General features: G+C 42.0%; 1 protein-coding gene across 2 annotated transcripts; it reads left to right on the top strand.

Annotated features, from left to right (window-relative positions):
* Positions 1-329: 329 nt before the first annotated feature.
* LOC121300972 (myocyte-specific enhancer factor 2B-like) lies at positions 330-19,419 on the top strand. Of its 2 annotated transcripts, none has more exons than XM_041230014.1 (9): positions 330-628; positions 10,252-10,332; positions 10,577-10,780; positions 11,449-11,580; positions 12,057-12,228; positions 16,846-16,991; positions 17,355-17,451; positions 18,001-18,112; positions 18,880-19,419. In XM_041230014.1, the coding sequence occupies exons 2-9, from the start codon at positions 10,279-10,281 to the stop codon at positions 19,229-19,231; spliced, it is 1,269 nt and encodes a 422-aa protein (XP_041085948.1). In that variant the 5' UTR covers positions 330-628; positions 10,252-10,278; the 3' UTR covers positions 19,232-19,419. The 2 variants fall into 2 exon arrangements, with proteins under 2 accessions (XP_041085948.1, XP_041085949.1); XM_041230015.1 differs by having other exon boundaries at positions 333-628; positions 18,898-19,419.
* The last annotated feature ends 5,837 nt before the right edge of the window (positions 19,420-25,256 follow it).

The raw sequence follows: 25,256 nt of genomic DNA, 5'->3' as shown, positions 1-25,256 counted from the left end.
AGAACTGGCAACATTTTGCATGTGAGCAGTTGTGAAGGTAATGCACTCTTATTTACATGTGTTGACACAATAACCGAGCTAAGTGCATTCTAATATGAACTAACAGATCATGGAATATAAAATGCAATTAAGAAAATGAATAATTAATGTCCCGCTGCCTGCTCACATACTGTAAATAGGAATCAACAAGTGGGCGGGGTAATGATGCTGGAATAACACAGTGGACCAATGGTCTCGCTGGAGGGGGCGTGACTATGCAAATCAGGCAAAGCAGTGAAGCAATCAGCGCCGGGGAGACCCACGCTGAATGTCATCAGCCAGCATCCCTGAGTTGAGAAGCTTCAGCCTGGGTCGCTGTAGGGTATGAGCGGTCATTGGTAACACAGTAACTAACGAACAGCAGCACAGTGTCATTGCACACAACTACTCCCTGTTATTATAAACAAATCAACTTTGGATTTGAGAGCACGGTGCTGGCAAAAGCAACAAGGAAGACACGGTAACAGGCAGCTTTGATGCTTTGAATTGTGTATAGAAATTTACCTACTATATTTTTATATCCTGAATCTCTTCAAAGGAGCCGATAACTGCATGTGCGTGGTCGCGCTGAATACACCGCAGTGCTAAGGTGAGTACCGCAGTGTAGAACAGGTAATAGTGCTAGAAATACAGTATATGTTTTTGAATACAATGATGCAACCGTGTATTGCAGTTATTGTGAAGGCGGGCATTTTCATTTTAAGAAAACTCAAAACTTTCAAGGTAATACGTCATGTAATGACTGGGTAGGTGTGATTATTTAAAATGTGTAACGAAGGAACGGCAAGGCGTTAAAAGGGTTGTCCATATGTGACAGCATATAACTAATAATAATAATAATAATAATAATATAATAATAATAATAATAATTAATCTTTCTGTGAATCCTACTTACAGTAAGTTGTATAAATTCACAAGCATTGCAGTAGGGTATAGCCGGTGAGCGTTGACGGTGCATTTAATAGCCGGGTTGACTCTTCCCATGCACCACCGGACAGTTGAGCGTATTCTGAGGTCCAGTTCCGTGGAGATTGTGCTGTGCGGTAGTACTTTGTATTTTGATACTAACTACATCCAGCACTGTGCTTACAAGAGCGGTGTGTGTAGTGTAGTTACGAAACGAAACTCAAAAACAAAACAAAGTGAAGCCTTTTATAGGTTTTTGTTTGTTATAGCCCTATAAAGACATCTCTGAAGGTACAGCTGTACAAGGCTTAAGATCAGAGGGGTCCAATCCCGGTTCTGGAGGGCTATTCCACTCCAGGTTTAACTGGTACAAAGATATCACGAACTGTTGAACGTTTTGTATGGAGGTTTAATTGGTGCAATTAAACAATTCAGAGGAGGCCTATCTATCTCATGATCTTTGCTTTTAATATCATTTTCGGGGTGAAATGAGGATTCACTATAATTTAAAAAGATCTGTTTCTGGGTATAATTTGGGCTTTATCGGGTTTAACCCATGACTAAGAACTTCTAAAGGTCTTGAATGAGTCAGAGCTAGCAAAGCAGTGCTGGAGTCCCTCTGAGTCTCAACACGTCTTCATTTCAACCCTTCCCTTTTGCAGCAGGGTGAAGTGGGTGATGTGGGTGAAGTGGGTGAACCACATTTCTGCGTCACGGCTTAATTCAGAACCTATTAACAGCAACCCAAAGGTGGGTCTAACTGCAAATACTAAACAGGATTGGACAGGGGTTCAAGGGCCAGGCTGCTGCAGACGTCCCGTCGGGGAAGGCATCGACACTCTTCCAAATTAAACATGAGACTCAACTCAGAAAAGCTGCTTATGTTCGACTGGTTAAACGTGAAACGCAGAAGACTGCTTAAATCGACTATATATTAAAGTAAAACCTGAAACACAATGTAAGTTACCGCTTCTAATAAACTTTGTAATGATCTAAATCAGGGGAGGGACAAAGCTGGCTTTCCCACTCCTGGTCTTTGTTCCAGCCCTCTTCTAAATTGTTTCTTTGAACCAATTCAACCTCCATGCAGACCCTGAAGCAGTTCATCACCTGTTAAACCTGGAGTGGAGTAACCCTCCAGGATCGGGATTAGACACCCCTGTTCGAAACCTGTTTTTTGAGGATCTCAGGTAAGCGTGTGCTTATTGTATGTAGGGCTGTATTGTTTATACGGGGTTCATGTCAGCATTGCTACATGCAGTGTTTTGGGACATTAGATTACTACTACATTTCCACATCATACGAAACCTGTAAGATGTGCAATTATAGGGTTTATCAGACAATTCACATGATCTGATGAATCCATTACAGGACAAGATCAGCAGTAACAGCCCTGCTTTATTTGTTTGTCTTTTCAAGGCCTTTGCAAAGTGCAGCATTCCATAGTCAGTTACTGTTATTATTATTTATTTATGTATTTTTGTGTATTTATATTCTGTATTTATTATCCCCCATATAATAAGTGTAAGCAATTCAAGAGTTGTTATACTTTACCCTATGCCATAGAAGTCAATAGGGCCTCTGGGCTATATATGCTTGCTAAGGACTGTTATAAGATTCTATTCAGCAGTCGTTCCACACTTACTGAACTCTTAGTTCACACTGAAGAGACTGCAGCTCACTACACTCTACACAACGCATGCATGTGTTCCCTCTGAGAGTCTGCAGTACAAATCTGTATCTGTGAACCCTACAGGAAATAGACTACAAACTACAAAAAAAAGGGAATCTTGATATCAGGATCCTTCTCGTTTTTGAGAACAATGCAAATAGCGCAGTGCGGTTTTATCATTGTCTTCATTGGAGGACAGACTGCTTTGTCATTTTTTTTTGTGATTTTGTTCAGCACAAAAGTTAGGTTTAAATTTAATGTATCAAATTGCATAAATGCAGCGGGTGTTCATTTGGTATTTAATGGGTTAAACGTCAACAGGGACATCGCTCTAGTAGAAGGTGCTGTGGTGTATAAGATTGTGTGAAACATGTCATACTGAATATGGAAAAAAATACATTGAATATGCAAAGCACATTAGCACATGTGCTTCTGAATGAGCACTAAGACTGAGATCTTTATTAGACATGGATATTTTTGGCAATGGATAAAAACAGCGAAATTGTATCATTCGGCTAATGTTTAAATGTTTATACTCAAGCATTGGGACTCGTAAAACATGTAAAGACAAAGCTGTTTGTGGGCAGCAGTGGAGTAATTAGGAGCCCTGCCTATGTGACTGTAGGGGAGAGGGCCCCCCGGGGCCGCTGTGTTTGTGTTGCTCTGTTCCATTGCTGCTCTCTGCAGACCAGGCTCCTGGCTAGAGTAGAGGAAGTGGGGGCCCGGGAGACTTGGGGTGGAGAGGCAGGTGGTGATGACGGAGGGGGGATAGTGCAATCATTGAATCATTGCATGGCTCTGTTATGCACCTGTTCTGAGCTGTGCCCTAGAAACAGCAACAGCAGCAGTCCATACTCCCTTCAAATCGATCATATCCCTTATACAAGCTTAAACGTGCACGGTAATTCTGCAGTTTTCCTGTCTGCTTTTCCAATGTTTATAATATGTATCTGCCATTGTTTGCCACATTTTGCAGTACACTGTGTCATACCTGTCTGGGCTTTACAGTGCTTACCTGTGCTATACCATCTTTTCACTAGGATTATTACATTTTGCTGTGCTAAGCTTTTATAAAGGGTACCCCAGTTGCCTAGAAGTTATCCTGCAATCAATATCTTAGATTTCATTGTGAAGCCTGCTAGGTTCAAAGCGTTACAAGCTGCACCATGGATCAGTAAGCATACAGTTACGTTGCATCATTTACAGAATTACTGGTTCAGCAGCGGTGAGCTCTAATATTTAAAGAAAGCCGTTGCAGTAGATTGCTGTGTGCAATTCAAAGCATTCTGCATCCGTGCAGGGCTCTGTTTTGTGGACGCTACCGCTTTGTGGTTTTTATTTTATTTTCTTCTCCCTTATGGGTCCCAGACTGAGTTTAAAAGCAGTTGAGAATCCTGTCTATTGCGTAGGCCATCAATTAGCCTGTGGTTTTTATACAGTGCAGAGATAGCTAGAATCAGCAAGCATTGGGATGTGTGTGAATTTAATTGAGCGTGTTTTGTGGCAAACCTGCAAAGCCACATAGATGTTAATTCTCTCTGTCTCTCGTTTTCTCACTATGTCTATATATATATATATATACATTTGCCTGTGTGTTATTACTGTATAGGCAGGGAAGAGGTTCACATTAAAGTATTGTACAGTATTCAGTTTAGGCCTCACAGAAAGCAATTATCTCCAAGTCTATTAACCAGACAACTGGCTGGTCCCAATAAAACGTGTTGTTTTGTATGTAATTACCAGGCTGGAATATACTTAGTTTTAAAAAAAAGCACTACATTTTGAATACGTGTTCATTTTATAAACAGGGTGTAAGATGCCCTGGCTCAAGGGGCAAGCCCGGTGTATACTTTATAAGGCAATACTGATAGCAGAGCGGAGTGCAGAGGAATGCCCCAAATGCCTCAGTGTCGTGTGGGGGAGGACAGATGTCTGATCCCTGGGGGGTCATGGGAACAGTGGCACCGTATCCGTTCCGAAATTGAAATAAAAGCTCTGTGGCTAAATATAGCAGCGGTCCTCATAGGTCAAATCCAGGAGAACATTTTCCCTGGATTGTAATTGGCATTGGGATCGATGTCAACAGAACTGGACTGAGCTTCCTGAGTGAGGATCCTGAGTAGGATGGGTTCTGTTAGCAGTGGAAAGCCAGGCTGTACTCCCGCAGGTCCATTCGGACAGTATTTATAACAAAGCCTAGCTGGGTCCAGAACACATGCGGGGCTGGAAATCAGACTCCTATTGCATAGCTGTTTCACCAATTCCAGGTTTTAATATGTGCTTGATTAACCCCAGTGTATAGGTAACAAGTGTCTTATTAAACTCACAGTGAAACCAGGAATGGATCAAACTGCTGTGCAATGGGAGTCTTATTTCCGTCCTTGTGCATGTGTCGCTACAGTGCACCTAGGATGCTATTAGTTGAACAAAGAATTGAAATATGAACTGTTTTCCTATACGGTGTTATTTTTTTACATTCTGCACATATTTTATATAACTTCACAAATGTCTTGTTTTCCATTTAAAGTTTAGTGGCAGGCTGGGATTGTAATTAGAGCTATCAGGTTGTTGGAGATTCAGGATTGCAGACGCAGGTCCCCTGCAGGTAGTGCTTTTTAAAAATGCACTGTGAAAGTGTCATCCACACAGCGTGACATAGGGAACTTGATTGTGCCGAGAGTCAGTGAGTGAGTCAGGCAGGGCTCTGTGTGTTGTGTTAGAGGCAGCCTGCCATCACGTTTGTGTAAGGAGTCAAGTGAATGTATTTTGATGATGCAGTTATTTTGTTTGAAAGTAAATGTAAGGTGTTTTGGGAGGTACAGATTATTTCAGGCAAATCAGAGAGGCTGCACTCCCTTTTGGGGACTGTTTTGAGTTGCAAATTTAGACTCCAAACAAGTATGGAGTCATGTGTTGTGTTATTATGCATTCCCTTAATTTAAGGGCAGCCCTGGCCTCCAGCAACATGTGAAATTCTCCCTCACATTTGCTTGGTTACGAACCAGCCTTATATCTCTCAGGCCTCCCTGGGGGCATCCCGAGAGATAGTGCTGCTGTAAACAGGAGCCCTGGGGCCTCCTGCCAACCAAGAATTCCTGTCTCCTTTCCATTGGAGGCGCCACCTGTCTCCTAGTGGAATATCGGGCAGGTAATAATCTACAGTGAGAATACTTTATAATTCAAAACCAAGAAACTGAATGTGTAGCCTATACACAAAACACAACTAAAAAACATGCATGGGAATAGTGTTATGCAATGCAATAAAATGGATGTAAGCTTCTTGTAACTTCTTGGTTTTTCCACTCACTCGAAGTGGCGGTTCTATTATTGAGACAGCTCTGAGTAGCGGTTCTATTGTTGAGACAGCTCTGAGTAGCGGTTCTATTATTGAGACAGCTCTGAGTAGCGGTTCTATTATTGAGACAGCTCTGAGTGGCGGTTCTATTATTGAGACAGCTCAGAGTGGCGGTTCTATTATTGAGACAGCTCAGAGTGGCGGTTCTATTATTGAGACAGCTCAGAGTGGCGGTTCTATTATTGAGACAGCTCAGAGTGGCGGTTCTATTATTGAGACAGCTCTGAGTGGCGGTTCTATTATTGAGACAGCTCAGAGTGGCGGTTCTATTATTGAGACAGCTCTGAGTGGCGGTTCTATTATTGAGACAGCTCAGAGTGGCGGTTCTATTATTGAGACAGCTCTGAGTGGCGGTTCTATTATTGAGACATCTTCATTTCATCGTCTCTGAAGTAAACTCAAAGTGCTGTCCACCATTGTCTTTGATTTCCTCATTCCGGGACAGTCGCACGAGGCTGGGACCTATTAACTGCGGTTTGCACCTGCTCTGTTATATACTATGCAGTAGACCCAACCCTTGAAGGCCATCTCAACAGCTGATCAGTGTCTTATTTATGAATGAGGCTTTGACTGAACCCCTCTAGGTTATTCCTTTACAGTGTCATTATCACAGGTGATATCACACTATTTCAGTGGCAGGAGCCCAGAGGGCTTAATCTAACCTCTAATTAGAGAACGGCATTAAAGGGTCATCCCAGCTAATTAGGAATCCCTTATAGGGAGGCAAAACAGGGAACACTAATTGTAAAAAAAAAAATCTCTTTAACGTCAGCATCAAAGTTTAGTTTTATTCCAATTTGGATGACATGAGCGTGTGAAGCTAGAAAGGGGTCAGTTTTAATGATCTGATTATCAGCCCCCTTTAGGATCAATTAGAATTAGAACTACAGTTACAATTACAGCAGCATTGCTTGCTGAAATTGTGATTCCAATAACAATACAATTGTGTTCAATTACAATTACAATTACAATTATGCTGCAGTAATTACGATTATCAATTACAATGACACTAAAAACTAACATTGTACACACATGAACATGTTTGCTTAATTTACTCTAAATAACCAAGCAATAATCACAGGTACAAATACAGAAGCATGCCATACATAACTTGCATTTTTTTTCAAACAAATGACATAATTACAGTGTAGTTGCAATTAAATATGATTTACATAATTACAGTGTAATTGACTCCAGTCCTGGTAGGGAGTGAGGCTGGTTTAGGAGTTCTGGTATAGCCAGGGGTTCATTTGTGCCGGATCGAACCGGATCCCAGATCATGTCTTTGAACGTGGCTTTGGCACACTCAGTCATTTCCACTTGGCATGTGTACCTTCCACACAGAGTTCACTGAGCACATCGTTCAGCATCACATGACTCCCAGTTATTCTCCACTTAGAGCTGTAAAACTCTCTCGCTCCAGTTGCTGGTCCACTTGGCCTACGTGATCATCGCATTTCTCTACAAGCTATATTAAGATGAGATGATGGGGGGTGCAGGTCCTCGTTGGGAATGTACGAGGGAGGGTCCTGCCTGCTGTGCAGCTGGACAGTGGTTTAGAGTCGCGCCCTGTCTCTGAACCCGGGGGAAATCTCAGCAGAGAAGCACGGCACACATGAAACAACACCAGCATGCTTAACCCTTTCAAGCGTGGCGACCTCATATGCGGACAGATGAAAAATCTTCTAGTCTTTATATGGGGAATATGGAAGACCCAATTGCATGCCCTCATGTGAGAATGTCATTTATCCCCATGTAAAGCAGTGGAAAAAATGAGAACACATTTTTAATGAAAAATAGATTTATTATGTGTCCAAAACTGATGTGAAAACTGATGTGATGTGAATTAATTGAACGCTAACCTCTTCCCTCTTATTAGCACCACCGTTGCCCTTTCCCTTATAAAACTTTTCTGTAGTAAAAGCATAGCAAAGTGTAATGAAGCAAAGCATGGTAAAACATAGGTAAGCACTGTGAAGCCCAGAGAGGTATGATAAGAAAAATAAAATAAATAAAACCATAGTAAAGTATGGTAAAGTCATAATTATACAACTGGCAAAGCTGCAAACTCGCCATGCAGATACACTGTGGTAAACTTTGATAATAGATTCTTCTGATTCTTTGATTGTATCTGTTACTGTATTTTTACTTTCAGTGTGCATTATTACACTGCTTTTACTATGGGAAACTTTTATAAGGGTTAGTTTACCCTGTTTTTTTTAAATATGCTTTACCATACCTTTCTGTGCTTTACCAGACCTCTCTGTGCTTTACAATGCTTCCCTATGCTTTACCAGACCTCTCTGTGCTTTACAATGCTTCCCTATGCTTTACCGGACATCTCTGTGCTTTACAATGCTTCCCTGTGCTTTAAAATGCTTCACTATGCTTTACCAGACCCCTCTGTGCTTTACAATGCTTGCCTATGCTTTACCGGACCTCTCTGTGCTTTACAATGCTTGCCTATGCTTTACCGGACCTCTCTGTGCTTTACAAATCTTCCCTGTGCTTTACCATATCTCTCTGTGCTTTACAATGCTTGCCTGTGCTTTACCATCCCTCTCTGTGCTTTACAATGCTTCCCTATGCTTTACCAGACCTCTCTGTGCTTTACAATGCTTCCATATGCTTTACCAGACCTCTCTGTGCTTTACAATGCTTGCCTATGCTTTACCATACCTCTCTGTGCTTTACAATGCTTGCCTATGCTTTGCCAGACCTCTCTGTGCTTTACAAATCTTCCCTGTGCTTTACTATATCTCTCTGTGCTTTACCAGACCTCTCTGTGCATTACAATGCTTGTCTGTGCTTTACCATCCCTCTCTGTGCTTTACAATGCTTGTCTGTGCTTTACCATACCTCTCTGTGCTTTACAATGCTTGCCTATGCTTTACCGGACCTCTCTGTGCTTTACAAATCTTCCCTGTGCTTTACTATATCTCTCTGTGCTTTACCAGACCTCTCTGTGCATTACAATGCTTGTCTGTGCTTTACCATCCCTCTCTGTGCTTTACAATTCTTCCCTATGCTTTACCATACCTCTCTGTGCTTTACAATGCTTCCATATGCTTTACCAGACCTCTCTGTGCTTTACAATGCTTGCCTATGCTTTACCATACCTCTCTGTGCTTTACAATGCTTCCCTATGCTTTACCATACCTCTCTGTGCTTTACAATGCTTCCATATGCTTTACCAGACCTCTCTGTGCTTTACAATGCTTCCCTATGCTTTACCATACCTCTCTGTGCTTTACAATGCTTCCCTATGCTTTACCCTGCTTTATTGCACTTTGCTGTGCTTTTACTATGGGGAACTTTTATAAGGTATTTCCTGTCTGTCTATTCATTTGAACCAATCACGAGTGAGCAGGAAGGCGGGTGGCCAGTGCTGTGAATGTTTAGAAGCCGGTTGGGTATTTATAACCCCGGTTCTCAGAAGCACCAGCAGTGGTCCCAGGATGCTGCACAGTGTGAGGAGGTGTGGATACATTTAGGAAATTCCCCTCCTAAGCAGGCCAGCTTCACTAATAATAGCTGACTGAAGCTGACACATTGACTGCTGCCATTTCCCATAGAAATCATTCATAGTTTCTTTCAATATAAAAATAGCTGGGGTCTCTGTTTTTAGTAGCTCTGGCTAAAAAAAATCCCCTCATATTCTCATCACAGAGTAGCTCCACCCCTCCATTACATTTAACTGTACTGTATAAATCTCCCCAAAACTTGTGCAGAAGACATCCGAAAGGTTCTCCTAACTGATATTCATGTGGATGACAGGTGCCTGTTTCAGCAATGCCCAGACAAATTAAATAGTTTTGAGCCAGTTTCTTAGATAAAACTACAAGAAACTACAATGAGCTCACCTTTGTAAAGCACTTTGGCTGTGAAAGGCGCTGTTGAAGTCCAAGATTGCTGCCGTGTTTATTAACTTTAAGAACAACACATTTAGCCCCATGACATGGAGAATAAATGACTGGTGTTTTGTCCATGGGAAATGCATAGCTTTTACATGGGGCAAGTTTAAAGTGAAAATGCTCATGAGGTAAACTTTTCAGGGATGGAAATAAGACTCCTGTTGCCTAGCAGTTTCGCCCATTCCAGGTTTTAATATGAGCTTGATTAGCCACAGCGTATAGGTAACAAGCACAGGTATTAAACTTATAGTAAAACCAGGAGTGGATCAAACTGCTGTGCAACGGGAACCTTATTCCCATCCCTGCTTGTATCAGGATCAGTCGAGGAAATTAGGTCAACTGGACTTTCTTGTGTCTGATCACAGAACCTGAATCAGGGCTGAGGTGCGAGGATGGGGAGGAAGAAGATCCAGATCTCCAGGATAATGGACCAGCGCAACAGACAGGTAGCTATTCACTCATTTATACACCAGAGCCCATCGCAGTGCGGGCTGCATGGGAATTCCTGCACATTAGGGACTTGATCCTATCTTGTGTTTGTGTGTGCTTTTAAGGTAAACGTTTGCATATCTGACTTTCTCAAACCGCCTGACAGACCAGGACTGAGTTCAGTGCTTTTTGTTACCCTGCCCGCCCCCTGGGCTCTCAGCAGTGCAGTGAATACCGGGCCCCTGTGTTGCTGTCCCGCAGGTGACGTTCACGAAGCGCAAGTTCGGTCTGATGAAGAAGGCGTACGAGCTGAGCGTGCTCTGTGACTGCGAGATTGCGCTCATCGTCTTCAACAGCAACAACCGACTGTTCCAATACGCCAGCACAGACATGGACAAGGTGCTGCTGAAATACACTGAGTACAGCGAACCGCACGAGAGCAGGACCAACACGGACATCCTGGAGGTATAAACACCCCCTCCCCTCTCCATCCCTCCCCTTCAATCCCTCTCTCCCCTTCAATCCCTCTCTCCTCTCCAATCCCTCTCTCCCCTCCAATCCCTCTTTTCCCTCCCATCCCCTACCCTCCCCACTCAGCACTGTGAAACAGTAAGTACAGCAGGACGAACACGGACATCCTGGCGGTATAAACACCCCCTCCCCTCTCCATCCCTCCGGTCTAATCCCTCTCTCCCCTCCAATCCATCTCTCCTCTCCAATCCCTCTTTTCCCTCCCATCCCTACCCTCCCCACCAGGCACTGTGAAACACTAAGTACAGCAGGACCAACACGGACATCCTGGAGGTATAAACACCCCCTCCCCTCTCCATCCCTCTGGTCTAATCCCTCTCTCCCATCCAATCCATCTCTCCTCTCCAATCCCTCTTTTCCGTCCCATCCCTCCCCTCCCCACCAGGCACTGTGAAACACTAAGTACAGCAGGACCAACACGGACATCCTGGAGGTATAAACACCCCCTCCCCTCTCCATCCTTCCCCTCCAATCCCTCTCTCTCCTCCAATTCCTCTCTCCCATCCCATCCCCTACTCTCCCCACTCAGCACTGTGAAACACTAAGTACAGCAGGACCAACACGGACATCCTGGAGGTGTCTAACTGTTCTGTGTCCTGCAGACCCTGCGGAGGAAAGGCCTGGGGCTGGAAGCTCCGGATCTGGATAGCGAGGAGGCAATGAGCGCTGCAGTGGAGAAATACCGGCAAATGAACGAGGGCATTGACCTGTCCCTCGGCCGCCAACGGTACTATGTGAGTAAAAACGAGGGGGGCCCTGGTACCCCTACTTGTACGAGGGGGGCGCTGTTACCTGTACTCATGCTCATAACTGCCTTTAAGAAGTATGTATCAGCAGGTTTTAATTAAATCCACTGATTGACGTGTTGATTGTCAAACACGAAAAACGGTCCTTCCCTCACCTTTACAATCGCGTACCAGTCAATGGCACTTAACTTCCACAGTGAGTGTTTTTAAAAGCCACTGAAGATCACTTGGTTCGGGGTATCTTTCTGGCAGTCATGGTCTGGATTTTCAACTTCCCCTTATCAAGCTGTGTGGAGAATTCCTCTTCATTTAGGCCATGTAACCCAGGTTAAGGGAATGCATAACAACAAGAAATCAATTTAAGAATAAATTGACCTGACTTAATTAAATACAGTAAGGTGTGTACTATCTTTGCAGTGGTCTTCCCTCATTCATGCTCTCTTCTTCCCTCTCCTCTCTCTCAGGGTGCCCCTCTCCTCTCCTCAGAGGCACAGTACCTACTCTCAGGCTCCTGTGAGAACGGGTGCTCCACAGGGAGCCCAGCCAGTGCCCACCTCAGCTCCCACAGACCCTCCCCCTACAAACCAGCTGGGCCCAGGGCTGCCCCCCAGCACTCTCCCATACCCCCACACTCAGGTGCGTTCACACAGTCACTCTGCATCCTTCTTTTTCTTTCACAAATATTTGTACACTTCAACAGAGTCTACACTTAAGCAGGCTGGAGATCTGCGATCCCAGTTCTTCTTATAAATTATGACTGTGCAGGTAACATAATGCATTACACTACAGTCCTAAGTATTTACCGTTTCTTTGAGGCTGCACTTAATTTGGACCAACAATTAATTATTTAACTTGAATAAGAAAACACAGAGCTCTCAGTTTATAATATATTGTATTTAAATGCACACTACATACTAAACAACGCACAGCGATGCACATTCACAAAATACCCCTTTTGACTTGCAAGAAATAACTGTCACTTAAAATGCTAAATGGAAATATCCTGTACACTACCAGAATATTACATTTAAACAGGATATACACTGAAACAATATACACTGAAACAATATACACAGAAACAATATACACAGAAACAATATACACTGAAACAATATGCACAGAAACAATATACACTGAAACAATATACACTGAAACAATATACACAGAAACAATATACACTGAAACAATATACACAGAAACAATATACACTGAAACAATATACACAGAAACAATATACACTGAAACAATATGCACAGAAACAATATACACTGAAACAATATACACTGAAACAATATGCACAGAAACAATATACACTGAAACAATATACACTGAAACAATATACACTGAAACAATATACACTGAAACAATATACACTGAAACAATATGCACTGAAACAATATACACTGAAACAATATACACATGAAACAATATACACTGAAACAATATACACTGAAACAATATACACTGAAACAATATACACTGAAACAATATACACTGAAACAATATACACTGAAACAATATACACTGAAACAATATACACAGAAACAATATACACTGAAACAATATACACTGAAACAATATACACAGAAACAATATACACAGAAACAATATACACTGAAACAATATACACTGAAACAATATACACTGAAACAATATACACTGAAACAATATACACAGAAACAATATACACTGAAACAATATACACTGAAACAATATACACTGAAACAATATACACTGAAACAATATACACTGAAACAATATACACTGAAACAATATACACTGAAACAATATACACTGAAACAATATGCACTGAAACAATATACACTGAAACAATATGCACTGAAACAATATACACTGAAACAATATGCACTGAAACAATATACACTGAAACAATATGCACTGAAACAATATACACTGAAACAATATACACTGAAACAATATACATTGAAACAATATACACTGAAACAATATGCACTGAAACAATATGCACAGAAACGATATACACTGAAACAATATACATTGAAACAATATGCACAGAAACAATATACACTGAAACAATATAAACAGAAACAATATACACTGAAACAATATACATTGAAACAATATGCACTGAAACAATATACACTGAAACAATATACATTGAAACAATATGCACAGAAACAATATACATTACTGAAACAATATGCACTGAAACAATATACATGAAACAATATGCACTGAAACATATATACACTGAAACAATATACACTGAAACAATATGCACTGAAACAATATACACTGAAACAATATGCACTGAAACAATATGCACTGAAACAATATACACTGAAACAATATGCACAGAAACAATATACACTGAAACAATATACACTGAAACAATATGCACTGAAACAATATACACTGAAACAATATACACTGAAACAATATGCACTGAAACAATATACACTGAAACAATATGCACTGAAACAATATACACTGAAACAATATGAAACAATATACACTGAAACAATATACACTGAAACAATATGCACTGAAACAATATACACTGAAACAATATGCACTGAAACAATATACACTGAAACAATATACACTGAAACAATATACACTGAAACAATATGCACTGAAACAATATACACTGAAACAATATACACTGAAACAATATACACTGAAACAATATACACTGAAACAATATACACTGAAACAATATACACTGAAACAATATACACTGAAACAATATACACTGAAACAATATACACTGAAACAATATACACTGAAACAATATACACTGAAACAATATACACTGAAACAATATACACTGAAACAATATACACTGAAACAATATACACTGAAACAATATACACTGAAACAATATGCACTGAAACAATATACATTGAAACAATATACACAGAAACAATATACATTGAAACAATATACACAGAAACAATATGAAACAATATACACAGAAACAATATACATTGAAACAATATACACTGAAACAATATGCACTGAAACAGTATACACTGAAACAATATACACTGAAACAATATGCACAGAAACAATATACATTGAAACAATATACACAGAAATGATATACGTTGAAATGATATACAGTGAAGTGGGTAGAATGCACCTACTCTTTATGTGTCAAAAGCAAGAAGAGCTGTCCTCGCGCGTCGAGAGCACTGTGACCATGCCCCCACCCCCACCCCCCCCCTCCCCCGCCAACCACAACATTGGGGGGGGGGGGCGCTTGTTGCTGAGTCAGCCAGTGCAGTGAGCTGTGCAGTCAGGAAGCGAAGGCCAGCTGGGCGGAAGGACCCCTGTGAGATAGCGACTCAGACCTGATTTGTGGCTTTAACACCTCGCCCTGAGTCATGACACCACCTGCAGCCCTCCAAGCAGACTCACAGAGAGAGACAACCCACTATATTTGCACAGTAGTATTTGCACTTTTAGCATGCTTCTCCTACAGCTATACTGGGCATTTACTGTAGTTTACCCTGGTTTACCTTGTTTTTGAATATGCTTTACCAGACCTCTCTGTGCTTTACAATGCTTGCCTATGCTTTACCAGACCTCTCTGTGCTTTACATGCTTACCACGCTTTATCTGTGCTCTATTACCCTTTGCTGTGCTTTTACTGTGGAACACTTGTATAAGGCATGCTTCAGACAGTGCCTCCGTGCGTCCACACAAGATTCCACTGTGGTTACTTGGCAGCGCAGACACGCCTCGGTCATCAAGCCTGTCACTCTTTCCATCTGTCTCTCTGTCGTACCACATGCTCTCCCGCTTCCTGCAGTGCACTGTGTCGAAAGCACAGCGCGGTATGTGAAAGCAAGGTGTAGGACAAGCATGGGCAGGCACAGTGAAGCACTGGGATGCTGTCAACATGCAAAACTGCCTTTGCAATAAGGCAGCGCTCACACTGACAATTGAAAAGTTTATCTGTGTCTCTATGCGCTTTACAGCTATGGCTAGCAGTTTTGCATCCCCTATTGAATGAATTCAGAAAGTCAAATGAAACCTACTGAATAATCTTACTTTAACATATTGAATTACATTCAGCCTGTAGTTTTCCATATACTTAATGAAAACATGACAATTGCAAAATGTGACATTTTGAAATTTAACATGAAATACTGTACTACTATTATGGCTTCTGGTAGAATTTTGCAAAATCATTTTGTATTTTCTTTGATTACACGATGTTCAATAAAAGATCTAATTAACAATAAAAGCCACACTAATGTGCTCTCAAGTTACATTTTCATAGATTTAAAACATCATATATATCTATTTGTTATAGTTAATATAGAGACTATTATATATATATAATCAATATGTGTGTGTATAATTTTCTGATTATGTCTCAATCATAAAATTCTAGGTAATGCGAAACGTTTGTAATTAGGTTGATATTGTGAGTAGTGTTATACCAGCTTTAACTAACAAAGCATTGCAAACACTGTTTTAGAGCACAGAGCAAGAGTGGGGAAACTGTGCTAAATTGCAACTGTACTGTATTACTGTGTTTTTCCACATGAAGGTAATGCTGGCTTACCAGTTCTGAAACCCTCCTCTGGGTCCTAACACCCTCCCTGTCTGTGCTGCTGTCTGGAGTGTGGGCAGCTCCCTTTGAAGAGGGAACCTCAGAGATAATCACAAGGTTTTCCATTCATGGGGGAAAATGCTGATTAATGTTTGTGTGTGTGTGTGTGTGTGTGTGTGTGTGTGTGTGTGTGTGTGTGTGTGTGAGTGAGAGAGAGAGCAAGGGAGAAGATGAGGTGAGGAGAGAGAGAGAGAGAGCGAGAGAGAAAGAGAGAGAGAGATTGAGATTGGATGCCACGGATTGCCTGCCCCCGTCCCAGGAGGGATTACTACGAGGTCTGGGTGCTAAATGAGAGATTCTGGGGTGCTGGGGCAGCACTGTGTCTTAAATACAGTCAGGCTTGTATGGGTCGTGCTACTGCTTTTTTCTCCACACCAACCATTCCCCTGTGAATGAGGTCCAGGGCCACTGTGTGCTAATGAATGCAGCATGAGAAATGATTGTGTGGCAGAGTTACAGATGTGATAAACCATCAATAAGGGCAGCTTCTTACCACTTAAATACAATACAAACTATAATTCACTAAATACATAACCTGAAACATGTATTTCCCTATCAATCCCTTTATGCTTTATTACATGTTGCTATGCTTTTACAAACTTTTATAAGGGTAAGGATCACTGCCTGGTTGTCTCTCTCTACAGGGATCGGCTACTCCATGTTCTCCCACAGCAATCAGAACCGCGCCCTGGATACGAAGACTCCTCCCCCCCTGGATCTGGGTGCGGAGAGCCGCAGAGCGGAGATGCACGCAGCCCTGAGCGGGACCCGAGCTGGTCTGGGCACTGCGGTGAGACTGGGACTGGTGGGGGGAGGGGGGGGGGGGGGCTGGAGACTGATCCCAAATCTGGCTTGTGTGAATTGAGTTCTGATGTCGGTCTGGTTCCTAGTAAAGAGAAAGCCAATATCTCTAAGCTCAGAGAGACCCAGGCATTGGCTAGGCTTGGAGACCAGCTCACTTTTACTTCTGTTTTGTGTTCTTCCCATGCTGCAGCACTCAGTCGATACTGTAGAAGCACAATTTATAACTAAGTAAAGGAGCTTTGCTGTTGTCTGTTGAAAAGCTGCGAACCCGGATCCTTGTGATCCTGCAAAGTATAAACGTCTTCTTGCAGATTTCTTGTGTTTGAATGATGCTCTTGGTTTGTTGCAGAGGGGGCTATACCCAGGGATGCACACAGGAAGCCAGGTGGTTGCCACAGGGAAAGCAGGTTTAGCTGGGTACACACTCTCTGCTGCGGGGCAACCAGGTGAGAGAGAGCTGACCAGAGATCACATGGGCATTGATTCCGCACAGGCGAGCGCTCACAATCAGGGTCCTTTGAAGCTGGGCAACCTCGTGCCACTGCAATGCTGAAAAATGACCTCATGAGAAATATATAACAGTGCTCCTGTGGACAACACACACATAGTGACACTGTGCAGCAGTCCTGGCATAGCAGTTAACAGCCATACCCTTCCTTAAGTCCTGCACTAGCTCACTATTCCTCTGATTACTGTGCTGTTGAACATTTAATCTCTAGGACATTTTCTTAGCCTTGAAATGCTTCTCTGGAGGTAAATATACCAAAATAACTGAGCTAGGAAACAACGATACAAAACATGATGCCTTTGAATGATACTGAATTGAGCTTATCGGTTAGTTAAGAATATATGATTCATTGTGTGTTTATATATATATATATATATATATATATATATATATATATATATATATATATATATATATATATATATATATATGTGCTCATCAATATTCTCTCCATGTTATTTTTGTTTGTTTGTTTGTTTATTTGTAGAATATTCCCAACCAGGATTTGCCCATTCAGTGTCACTTCAACGCAATCCAGTCAGTCCCTGGCATCAGCCACAGCACCAGGACATGCCCGTCATGCCACACAGCAGTCTGGGGTAAGTTAGTGGGAAACAGTTTCATAGTCTCAAACAGCTAGAAGTTAGAATGGAACTTTATGGGAAATCAGCCAGCTGAAATGATGTCACAGTGTGGTAGGAATTTCATCAGTTGTCCAACAGTGCCATCTAGTGGAGGTTTATTTATTTATTTACACAGGAAATGAAAGGGTGTTTGGTCCATGTGTGACTGAAGCAAACCAAACCTGATGGCAAACAGGTGTCGTTTTTGAAAGCTTTACTGAAACCCCAATCTTCTGCATGGATTTATATATTAATTCAACGCTTCTTTTATTAAATGGTTACCAGGGCCGTGGTCTTCTGAATCTTCCTCCCAATTATGTCCCAGCTCTGAATGCAATTATCACAGTAAAGGTTCTGCAGACGAAAGCCAGTAAATGTTTGTAAGTGGCATCGGGGGCCAATTTAAACCTGTATCAATGAATAGCGTTTTTTAAACATGCTAACGTGTTCTACATATGCACAGCATGCCTTTTATCATTAAGAAGATCATTTTCACCAACCAGTGGAATAAAGATCTTAACTGTTTAATTAAAAAAATCTCCCTAGAGGCATCTAAAGCATCTTGCGTATATATACTCAGTCAGGCATCATAGGAAATATCATACATCACTCTGATCAGGGTGTTCTCTGTTAAAGCAGCACCCCATTGACTGTCTGCACCACACATTAAAATGATCTAAACATATATATAGTGACCTTGGTAGGGGTAGAATGCTGACAGCAATATGATTGATTTTTTTTAGCCATCTTCCTTCTTACAGGATATCCAGCGTTGGCAGCCCCTTTCTTGGGCAGAACCCGACTCCGACCCCCCCTCTCGCTACCCCTCCTCCACAGTCTCTGAACGTCTGCATCAAATCAGAGCGCCTCTCTCCGGTCAACACCTGCTCCCCGGCCACGCCCCCGCAGCACCACCTCACCCGGCACTCTCCAATCAGCAACCCCGATTCCACAGACACCGCCCCGCTGGACAGCTACCTGGCCAATCAGAGGGACAACTACCTGAAGGGCGGGTATTCCTGCCCACTGATCCCTGAGGGCAAAGGAGGGCTGCCTGGCAGGAGGTTAGAAATCAAGGAGGACTGGCAGAGATAACAGGGCCTGTCCATTTGGTTTTATTTTACAGGAAAACCTCTCTTTTCCCAACCGATTGGGATCAGGGTGCGTCCGGAACAGTGGAACTGTTCGGATAATCAGATTAAAACTGTGAAATCAGGAACCCCCTATCTGTAAATATATAACACACAGCTATGGTCAAACGTTTTGCATCACGTCATCAAAGAAAGCACAAAATGGTATTTCATGTTCATTTTTGTCCGTTTTTTCGTTATGGAAAACTACAAAGTGGCGTGTAATTCATTCTGTTAATGTAACATTATTCAGCAGGTTTCATTCGACTTTAGGAAGCAAAATGAGTTAATTCTGTAGGGTACTGCAAAACTTTTGGGCAGAGCTGTACATAGCACTGCACTGTCCTGTAAATACCGGAGAGTGAGGGCTGAATCACACAGTCTCTTTGCTATCAGGGCAGAAGAGCACAACTCACAACAGAACAGGTTGACAAGGAGCTGATCAGATAGCAGAGGTTTTACTGTGTGATACGGGATGCTGTTTCAGGGTCTGTTTATCATTAATGAGATGGTATTCACTAAACTTTTAACTCACACTTCATTTAAAGACAGTTTTTTTTTTTTTTTATTTGGATTAATTCAATAAGAGGGCAGCAAGGTGGCGTGGTGTTTAACGTGGCTGCCTCCCAGTGCCAGCATCTTGGGTTTGATTCCAGCTTAGGGGTCTGTCTGTATGTAGTTTGCATGTTCTCCCTGTGTTTGTGTGGGTTTTCTCCAGGTACTCCAGTTTCCTCCCACAGTCTAAAGACATGCTGGTCAGGTTGATTGGCCATTCTAAATTGCCCTCGGTCTGTGGTGCCCTGTGACGGACTGGCATCCTGTCCAGGGTGTAGTCTTACCTTGAGCCCTGTGTATGCCAGGTTAGGCTCCAGCTCACCGCGACCCTGTAAAGGATTAAGCGGTTATTGATAATGGATGGATTAATTTAATAAGGTTTTGATATTATTACAAAATGTACCTAGGGTGTTTATAAGTTTTGTCGGTTTCAAAATGCTCTCAGACCTCAGGGCATGTTTAAATAGACAGTGAGTTAAGGGTAACTGAATTAAAGACACTGGCCAGACTTCGATAAGTCCATCTTAGATCCACATGCATGGATCTGGCTGGAATTAGGAGATGCTTTAGCTGTGTTATTGTGTAATAATACATGTTTATCTTCCAGAAATCACTTTCACAGAAATCTCTGCCCAGCGAGACAGCTCAATCTCAGTGTCTTAATAGATACTGCCTCACTGACTGCTGGATCACTCCTGATTTTAAAAAGGGAGCATCTTATGATACTATATGTGCATAGCAATAGGTTTTAAAGATAAAGCTTAAAAACTCAAAAAAAAAAAAAAAAAAAAAAATTGTATTGTTTTTGTTATTATTGCACTATTTTACTAATTAAAAAAAACATATATTTGTCTTACTAGATATGTTTTTGTTTGGATAATTCAGTCTTAGCGCATATCGCAAGAAACAAAAGTTATTTTTAATCACAGTACTGCTAGCTCCGATAACAAACCTGCTTTTTTTGGCATTGTATGCAGTTTTATCATTAAATAATTTCACCCAGCCGCCACTGTATGTTTTATTTTGTTGTGTGGTTCCTCTGAAAACGTGCCTTTGCTTGTAAATAATCTGTAGCACTGGCACCGTAAATATCAAATCAAAGACAGTTGCGTAATTGGCCTTCATTGGTGCCAGTCTACAGTCTGTAGTAGTTCACATATCTGTCCACTAGAGGTCACCCTGTGCCCTTTAAATTGCCCAACATGACCACGACTCGATGGCGTTTGTCCCTCCAAGGAAATCACACGTTTTATTCTAATTAATGGCCCTCCTCCTTTTTTTTTCTTGACAAAAGAGACATTTTAAGCAACAGCCTGGGAAAATCGCTGCCAATCTGGAAATGCACGCTTTTCAAAGTCTTTTGTCATCCGAATTATGCAAAATGCGCTATTTCCGTGCATTAAGTGCCGCATCACTGTCTGGTTTGTAACCCGCTCGCACAGATTTGAACTGTACGCTGGCTACTTTCATAATAAGCCTGTGCCACAGCCGCGCACTTGCCAGCACTGTGACAATTACAGCCGCGTTGTCTTGAATTTTCTTGATGTTGTCCGCCTTGAGCGAAACGTGTCTTTGAATGGGCTGGCTGTGGGCTGCTCAAGTTATCACTGTAATCTCCGATGCCCTGCTGCCCCTGAGGATTATTACATTTCTAAAGTTTTTAGCCGATATTTATTTGTTTTTTCAAAACCACATCTGAAATGCTGAGAACAGAAACATTTTTACACAGGGCAATATTTTACATTTTATAAGCTACAAATAAAATTTAAAAAAGCAAAATGTGGCAATATAGTTGATATGTAGATAAATCTACTATAGCATGATTTAAACATGAATTATCTTGCCTATAAATAATGTTTTATATATCTATACACATTAATAATAATATGTTTTATATATCTATATTTCAGTATCTGTATTTCTCAATTATTTCAGTCTACTTTTAATTCTCTTAAATTATCCTTCGTCCTCCCCCCCCCTCAAATAAAAAGTAACCCCCCTGGGGTTATGTCTGGGCACCTCCCCTGAGAGTGAGGGCAGTCTGCGGGGCAAGTCTGAATACTAGAGTCCCTGGTCCCTATAGCAACAGCCAGGCCCGCAACTAGGCCTCCAGACAGATGCACATAATTAATGTCATTATATAGAGATGTCAGTCCTGTCACCTTCCAGTTCATTAAGCAAGACACTATCCCAGACCTGTCAAGAGCCTCTTGGTTTTGTGAAAAATCTCATTGCAACTGCCCAAGGGGTGCGTTACAATATATATTGTACGATACATACATGGGGCAAAAGGAGGAGAGTGTATGGGGGAGTGGCGGGGAGCAGGTTGTCTATTCCATTGTTAAAATGTACCAGCATTTAAATATCCCAGCACGGAAAAAGCCTGGAAAATCCCATGATAAAAATTTGAACTGCATTCTCTTATCTTCAGAGAGAAGCACCTATTTACCTATTTTTGTTTTACGTATTCCATGATCTTGTTTTAGCATGTAAACAGCACTGCTCAACCCCTGGGTGACAGACAGACAGACAGTCAGACAGACAGAGTGACAGGCAGGCAGAGAGGCAGGCAGGCAGGCAGACAGATGGACAGGCAGACAGGCAGACAGGCAGACAGAGAGACAAACAGACAGAGAGAGGCAGGCAGACAGGCAGGCAGGCAGACAGAGAGACTGACAGAGAGATAGACAGAGAGACAGGCCGGCAGGCAGACAGACAGAGAGACAAACAGACAGAGAGAGGCAGGCAGGCAGGCAGGCAGACAGAAACAGCAGACAGAGAGACAGGCAGGCAGGCAGGCAGACAGATAGAGACAGGCAGGCAGGCACACAGACAGACAGACAGACAGGCAGCGTGACATGAATGTCAGGCAGGACACAAAGAGAGACAGAGCAACAGTCAAAACAGGCAGACAAAAAGTTAACAGACGACAGACAAAATTCAAGCAGGTCAGACAGAACTGTCCGTAGCAGGCAGACAGACAAGAGACAGCCAGATAGACAGGGCAGGCAGGCAGACGTCAGACAGCCGACAGCGACAAAAAGAAAAGAGAGAGACAGACAAAACAGGCAGGCAGGCAGGCAGGCAGACAGACAGACAGAGGGATAGACAGAGAGAAAGACAGGCAGGCAGCATTTGTCAATGTAATTATTGTGGTGAATGATATTATTATTATTATTATTATTATTATTATTATTATTAATTACAAGACAGAGAGACAGACAAAGAGACAGACTGACATGAAGGCAGGCAGACAAAAAGAGAGACAGACAGACAGTCAAACAGGCAGACAAAAAGAGACAGACAGACAGAAATTCAAGCAGGCAGACAGACAGGCAGGCAGACAGACAAAGAGACAGCCAGATAGACAGGCAGGCAGGCAGACAGGCAGACAGACAGGCAGACAGAAAAGACAAAAGAGAGAGACAGACAAAACAGGCAGGCAGGCAGGCAGGCAGACAGACAGAGGGATAGACAGACAGAAAGACAGGCAGGCAGCATTTGTCAACGTAATTAGGGGTTTGTGGTGAATGATATTATTATATTATTATTATTATTATTATTATTATTAATAATAATATAATAATAATTTATGATTTATTATTATTAAATACCTGTAGTCTAATTTCTACTAAATAACCTTGATTTGTCATTTCCCTTATAAAGGTTCCCCACAGTAGAAGCACAACAAAGAGTAATAAAGCACGACGAGAGCAAGGTAAAGCACAGATAAGCATTGTAAAGAACTATGAGGCGTAGGAAAGCATATTAATAAACATGGCAAACCAGGGTGAACTATTGTAAATGCACTGTATAACCATGGGAAACTGCAAAAATATCATGAGAGAGAGAGAGAGAGAGAGAGAGAGAGAGAGAGAGAGAGAGAGAGAGAGAGAGAGAGAGAGATGGATGGATGGATGGATGGATGGGCAGAAAGGTGCTCCTCTGATAAGCTAAGGTGCATTAAAGACACAGTCTGGGCTTAACCCCTTCAACACCTCTGACATGCAAGGGGTCAAGAAGCCACTTAACCTCCTCATGCCTCCCTCCCTCCCTCCCTCCGTCCCCACTGACCTCTGCTTGGAATGCCCTGATGAGGAATCGATTGTTCAACTCATTGATTCACAACAACAACACATTGTATTATCTGGGAGCTGAGTCCAATCCCGGTCCTGGAGAGCTATTCCACTCCAGGTTTAACAGGTAGAATGAGATCATTCACTGCTTCAGAGTGTGGATGAAAGTGCAATCGGTTCAATGAAACAATTTAGAACAGGGTGGAACAAAGACATGGAGTGGATGTAACACCTTTACAGTATAGTCCTTTACAGTATAGTCCGTTTCAGATAGAGCAGTGGTGCCCCGACCTCGAGCTGGTGCTAAATTAATTGACTGAACCGGTGAATGACCCGGCTGGGACCGGATACGAGCGTCACGTCACTAATATTGGACCAGGTAATAAAGATGTAGTGGCCCACAAAGTCCTTCACGCTTCTTCCACATATAACAAGAAACGTCATTCTGTATGCTTCTTCTCGCATTACTACATTATATTTATACACGTTTACCACAGCTACTGTGCACGGTTATACTATGCACGTAGCATAGTTTACCCTGGTTTGTCATGTTTATTAACTAATGCTAATCTGTTTGCTTGCCTATGCTTTACCATGCTTTCACTATGGTAAACTTTTACAGGGATCCATTATATTTAAAAAATAATGCTTACACCCCCCCCCACACACACACACACACACACACGTGAACTGATTTACCTATTTACTAAGGTAAGGCCTATCTTAATGTCCATCACTTAATATTAATCAAGTTGTCGTCCGTCCACCGTTTGCTTTGATGTACACTGAAAACCCGACACCATTAATCCTCTCTATATATATATATATATATATATATATATATATATATATATATATATATATATATATAAAAAAAAAGACAGCCGCCTATCCCTCCAAGTTGCTCGGTTGTCGCTTCTAATTTAGTGTGAAAATCAAATAATATCACTCGTAAATCATGTCAGCGTTCAGACGAAGAGCGATACAGCCTGCGGCGCTACAGTCAAATAAGCGAGGGGGGCAGGTTTAGGAAGGCTAGGGTAGCAGGAACAACACCCCGCAGCCAGCCCCCCGTCCCACCACCTCCCCGCCGGCTCCCTCTGTCCGACGAATCCATCCGCTCCCGAGCAACACCAGGACTTTAAGAGCAATTAAATGACAATACACGCGGGGTCGGGGTCGCAGACAGCACCAGTGTCACCAGTGACAGTGTCGGGGCTAGCCGGCTAGACGTGTCTCGTCGTGTACTTTTTTAAAGTGAAACAGACTGCACTAAATTAGCTTATGTTTTTAGCTTTAGCAAATATCGAACAAAATCCGATACAGACGAAATAAAATCGATTTATAAAACTACCCAGC

Source organism: Polyodon spathula, chromosome 26, assembly GCF_017654505.1.
Source record: "Polyodon spathula isolate WHYD16114869_AA chromosome 26, ASM1765450v1, whole genome shotgun sequence".
NCBI lineage: Eukaryota > Metazoa > Chordata > Actinopteri > Acipenseriformes > Polyodontidae > Polyodon > Polyodon spathula.
This window is presented reverse-complemented; position numbering and strand designations above follow the sequence as displayed.